Raw genomic sequence first — 5,343 nt, 5'->3', positions numbered from 1 at the left:
GCAGAATATTTTTCTCTGGACTTTTATGTGTCTCTGCACCAAGTTCAACTCCCTGCTCCTCACAGGACTACCTAAAACTAAACCGTATGACTAAGAGCATTGTCCAGATGCTCCTTGAACTCTGACAGGCCTGGTGCCGTGACCACTTCCCTGGGGAGCTTTATCTTAAAACCTGCAGCAGGTGAGGGTTGCTTAATGGCTATAACCCCTGGGCAAAGACACAGCAATTCCTGGTTCAGTGCCCAGCACTATCCGTGAGCTGCTCTGTAAAACTGGGTTATGTGAAGTATGTGTGTGTTTTCCCGTACCTGCAACATGGAAGTAATGAAATCCATGTAATTCCTAGGGTATAGTCATGATGTACTAGTAGGAAAAGCCCTGTGAGAGCTTTAGACAAAAGAGCCTAGCCACTTAACTACTAATTCATCTCTCTTCCAAGTACCTAAGTCCAAGTTTCAGATGCTTTGGGTTAGCAACTGGAGAAACAAAATGTGTGACTCCAAGTGCTCGACTAATGCCTCATCCAGAGCGTGCTGGAGTCAGTGGGAACCTCCCTGTGCACTTCAGTAGGCTTTGGATCTGGCCCTGAGCATGCACATGGGTTATTATGACCATGGGTACAAGGCAGGTAATACCATGTGCAAATGACTATGTGGCAGCATTTCCATGCATAACCACAGTAATGGTGGGCGAAAGCTGGACATATACTTGTTTATTCCAACCGTATGAAAACTGGCCCTAAAATGAAATGTTTGAGTTATGGAATTGAACATCCAGAACTTTGGAAGATGTGCTAGATCTAGACCCAGTTTTGTGAGTGGCTTTGGTTTTCTCTTTGGATGACCCCAGACATCATTTGGAGATATTCAGATTTGATACTTGAATACTCTCTAGTTTGAATATACTGAATATATGTTTGTCTCCTTGCTAAATGAAAAAAGAATTCTTGATTTGCTGTATTTTCCCTGTTTTCCTATCAAGATGGTGAGATACCATCTTACTGCCATCTGTTGATTTATAAGATGCATGGAAGCCCTCCTTCCTTAAACACAAGTTGCCATAACGGGTGCTTAGTTCATTTCTTTTCTGTGAGGTCAGATTTTTGGTCAGATCCTTCTGCCTCATCCAACAGGCACTACCCCCTCAAGCCTGTAGGCCTTGGTCCTCTATGTCTTACCAGGGTGTTGCAGAAGTCTGATTGCTTAATCCCACTTCCCCCCATTGCAACTGGCTCTGACCCCAGTCCTGAAGCATGACATCTGAGAAATGCTTAGATCAAAGCTCTCCATCCGCCAGTGGGGTTTGGCCATTAACCTTTTGTTTATGTACTTGCTGTGCAATAGAGAGGCACTTCAGATATTTCCTTGCTAAACAAAGGCAGGCGTTTAAACCGAGCCATATGCTTTATGACTCTGGGCATAGTTACTCCACATACCGTTCGACTCTTTTCTCTGCAGAGTTTAATGCTGGGATCTTAAACATCACTAATGCGTTATAGACAATCCATTAACATCAGTGTCTCCTAAGTGGCTAGCCATACCATTATTTATAAAATAGGGATCCCTTCCTAATGCTACGGCTACCAATCCCTTGATTTCTTGAGCATATAATCATGTCTATTATCAGCTGTGGAGCATTTTACACTGCTACATATTTTTTACTATATAATGAGCTGCGTGAGTGTGAGTGACATACAAAAAACAGACGAATATTGCTATTGCACTTACTGCAACGTATGAGCTGATCTGGTTAGACACGAAATGCAGACAGAAATCCGCCTCACCTCTCAAGCTAATTTTAGTCTCTCCCTCTCTTCTCTCTAGCTGTGTGTGTATAAAATCACTCACAGTCTGACAGCGTTCCAGTAACCTGTGCCACGCGCAGAGCGGGATGTACTTACTAACCATCTGCTTGCATGGCATGGGTTAACTGAGCCTGTGGGATTGTGCTTACCTAAACAAAACCACTGCAGTGAGGGGAAAAACAATGAATGGGTGGAGATGATCAGCCCATGCATTCCAGCTAGTGCAGTCCAGGCAGCAATGACAGCCTGAAGGTTGCAGCAGCATCGGGATCTGCATTCCAAGTGCACAGATCTTACAGTCTGGAGTGATTTTACGTGGAGCTGCTCTTTATTTGCTGAGCCATGGCCAGTAACCAGGCCAGCCTGCAGGATGATCAGAGCAGGCACTGCAAGTTCTTATCCTATATGTTCTACCAGGCTGTGAGAGATCACAAGCCTGTGTGGATGCTGGAAGACATGAGAACTATGGAGTATTTTTACTGGGAGGAAAATGCCAGCCTAAGAACCTACTCACCTTCAGAAGCCCTTCTCTATGCAGTGGTGCATAACCACCTGCCTTATGCTCAGTATCTGCTGTCTCATTTTCCAGAGGAGGCTCTCAAGGTGCCTGGGGAACACTTCTGCTATTGCCCATCCTCTGCTCCTCACTTGGCCATGGCGGTCACATATGACAGGAGAGATATCTTGGGGCTGATCATCAAAATTGCACACAAGCTCCCCAGCTTGAACTCCTACATCAATAGGACTGGCTGCTTTCATCTGGAAGATGGGAAAACCCCCCTGCATCTTGCTTGCGAACTGCTGAGGTCAGAGACGGTCCTCATCCTCCTTGGGAATGGAGCTTCTCCCAGGATAGAGGACAGTAAAGGGCTTACCCCGCTGGACGTCATCCTGGAGCAGATGTGGGACTCCAAAGTCAATGTAGCATCAAAGAAGCTCTGCCTCGACTACCTCTTGCTCTTCATGCCCAACCCACAGTTTAAGATGCGGAAAGTTCTGCAGGAGCATCCGGACCACTGGACAGCTTTGCTGGGGGAAGACAAATTCAACAGCCTGGTGGGGAACACACCTGCTTCTTTATATCTGCAAGCTATGCAAACTATTCTCCAGACTCTTCCCCCCTCCCACTTCCCTAAAAGCATCCAGGAACTACCTATACCTCAGGCACTAAAGCCCTTACCATCCTATGGCAAAAAGCTACCGACAAAAAATGTGGTAAATGTTTTTCCTTGACTTTATTCGCTGGGTCTTGGATTTTCAAAGGCAACTTAGGGGAGCTGGTCATCCACCACCCTCTGCATTTTAGTGTGATTTTAGTACTTAACCTATTAGGCTATGCTGGAAAATCCAATATTTTGTGACAAGATTTTAAATGTCTTTTCTAATTGATTGCAGGCACGGCACTTTTAAAGGCAAAAGCCTTCCTTGTTTTCTGTTTTGTTGTGCATGTGAAGGGTTAACTGTAGTCGAGACTGTGTTATGTTTGGTTTCTTAGCTGTCAGGTGGTATCAGTGTATCTGAATTCCCAATATGATAACTGTATCCTGTGTATCTTACCTGGGTAAAAAGGAACTACGTGCCCAGTGGGATTTTCAAATGGTGTAACTATGGGACTGTGTTCTGCTAGAGCTGGGAGAAATACCATCCCGTACCAACAGGGTTCAAACGTCAGGTTTCCTTTCTAACAATGATCTAGCATCATCTAGTAATAACCAAAAAGTCCATGGCTGACGTAGAGGCAGTCCCGTAGGGTACCTGGTTTTACTGAGTTACTTTACAGCAGGTCATAGGGTGGAGGGCATGAGTTCAGAGAGGGGCAGTGAGTGTATATTTCTGGTGGGGGGACAGAGACCGGCAGAATAGCTAACAGAAAGCATCCTGTCTCACCTGGGAGTGAGGGGGTTAAAGGCAATCCCAGCCCTGATGCCTCTACAGACTTGTGCAATGGGGAAGGAATCATTTTCCCTGCTGTCCAGTAAACAAATGGCAATCAGAGCAGGGCCAGTGGAAGCCCTGTCCTTCATAAGTGACATAATTCTCCTTGACTTGTGTTTTAGGGCTGAACATATCTCCACAAGCGATGTAGCTCACTAACTTGATTCCCCAGTGGGTCTCAGAGCCACATGCATTTGCTAGTTATCCTAAGCTGGGGTATGATGTTCTGCTGTTAAAAGTTGTCACTTGTTGTCAATTAGAGTATTTTTGCCACCCAGGTCCAGACAGAGGGCCTGATCCTGGAAAATACAAAAAGTTCCCGTTGACTCCCCTGGGCACTGCAGGCAGGGTGTGTTTGCAGAAAGCAGGGCTGGGGCTGCCCTGCTTCCTGGGGAGCTCTGCGCCTCACTGCTCAGGCAGAGCCCTGTCTGTTTCAAGGCACTGGTCCTGCTCTCCCGGCCGTGCTCAGCACCAATGGAGCAGTGGCAGGATCCTAACTCCCTTTGGGGGATATCTCTTATTTTGGACCCCAATGTTCTCCTCTCTTTGTAAGTGCAACCCTCTGCTCTGCTGAAGTAGCGTAACCCATTTCCCCAGATCCGTACTGAACAGCAGTGAAGAAATCACTCATCTCTTCAAATAAATTTGGAGCCAAAGGCAGCGGGGCACAACCCCTTTTAGCAAGGCTCTGGCTAAGAAAGGACGTCCTTGATTGCTCCGTGCAAAAATGGCTTGTGTCTCGTCTGGCTAATTCCCTGCCTGTGCCAAGGCGGCTGTGCTGGAGCTGCACCCTTTTTTCCATCAGCACAGGGAGCACTTCCGCTCGGCTTCCCTGTGCGCGGGGTACCTCCCGTGTGCCAGGACGCTGGCGATGCCAGCCACGGCCAGGTGGAGATTTCCTGCAGGGCTGCGCAATGTGCCAGGCACAGCCAACTGGAACATCCTTTCAGAGACACCGGGATGCTCCTCCCGGACATCCTTTCCCGCGTGCCATGGAAGCCCCTCGGTGCCAGTGCCGCCCGTGCCGCCCACGCTGCGCTAGTTGAAGGTGCAGGCTTGCTTGTGAGATGGAGAAAATGTCAGCCCAGCCCTAAAAGTGGCAAGCAGGCCACGAAGGGGTTAACCCTTCTTCTGAAATCCCACATCCCTGGTGCTGCAGTGTCCTTCTACCCCTGCCCCTGGGGACTTGCATGTCTTTCCCCATCGGTGTCTATTCCTCCTTGTGCGATGGGGGAGGGTGTGGACGGTGGCAGAGAAATTCAGGGTCAGTCTTGGGCGAGGGTTTTGCGGCGAGGCTGCTCGCTCGGCAGTCGCTGCGGCAGGCGGAGGCTGTCAGAGCTTGGGAAGCAAAGCAGAGCCCAAGGCAGATTTGCATTATAAGCGGTGGCTGAGCTCTTCTGCCAAGCCCTGCAGGCTCCCCAGCCCTGGCAGCCCCCAGAAACCCGGAGCTGGAGACAGAGGACAAAGCAGGCGCTCCCTGCCCAAGGCTGATGAGATCAACTATGCAGAGCACGGCCCCTGTGGCACCCCTGGAGCCTGGAGGAGCAGGACTGGGTTTGTCCCCAGCAGCAATGCGGTATCTCATCCGGATGTCAGTGGGCGAG

General features: G+C 48.8%; 1 protein-coding gene across 1 annotated transcript; it reads left to right on the top strand.

The window, feature by feature from the left end:
- The first annotated feature begins 2,146 nt into the window (after nucleotides 1-2,146).
- On the top strand, nucleotides 2,147-3,037 carry LOC127015278 (ankyrin repeat domain-containing protein 9-like). The gene has a single exon (XM_050895106.1). It carries the CDS (start codon nucleotides 2,147-2,149, stop codon nucleotides 3,035-3,037), a length of 891 nt encoding a protein of 296 aa, XP_050751063.1.
- The last annotated feature ends 2,306 nt before the right edge of the window (nucleotides 3,038-5,343 follow it).

This window comes from Gymnogyps californianus, chromosome 3 (assembly GCF_018139145.2).
Source record: "Gymnogyps californianus isolate 813 chromosome 3, ASM1813914v2, whole genome shotgun sequence".
NCBI classification, from domain to species: domain Eukaryota; kingdom Metazoa; phylum Chordata; class Aves; order Accipitriformes; family Cathartidae; genus Gymnogyps; species Gymnogyps californianus.
Note: the sequence above shows the minus strand (reverse complement) of the source record. Positions and strands in the feature narration are given on the sequence as shown.

What these genes read in the sequence shown, in the direction of transcription:
- LOC127015278 (XM_050895106.1), top strand. Translation starts at nt 2,147, where the DNA reads ATGGCCAGTAACCAGGCCAGCCTGCAGGATGATCAGAGCAGGCACTGC.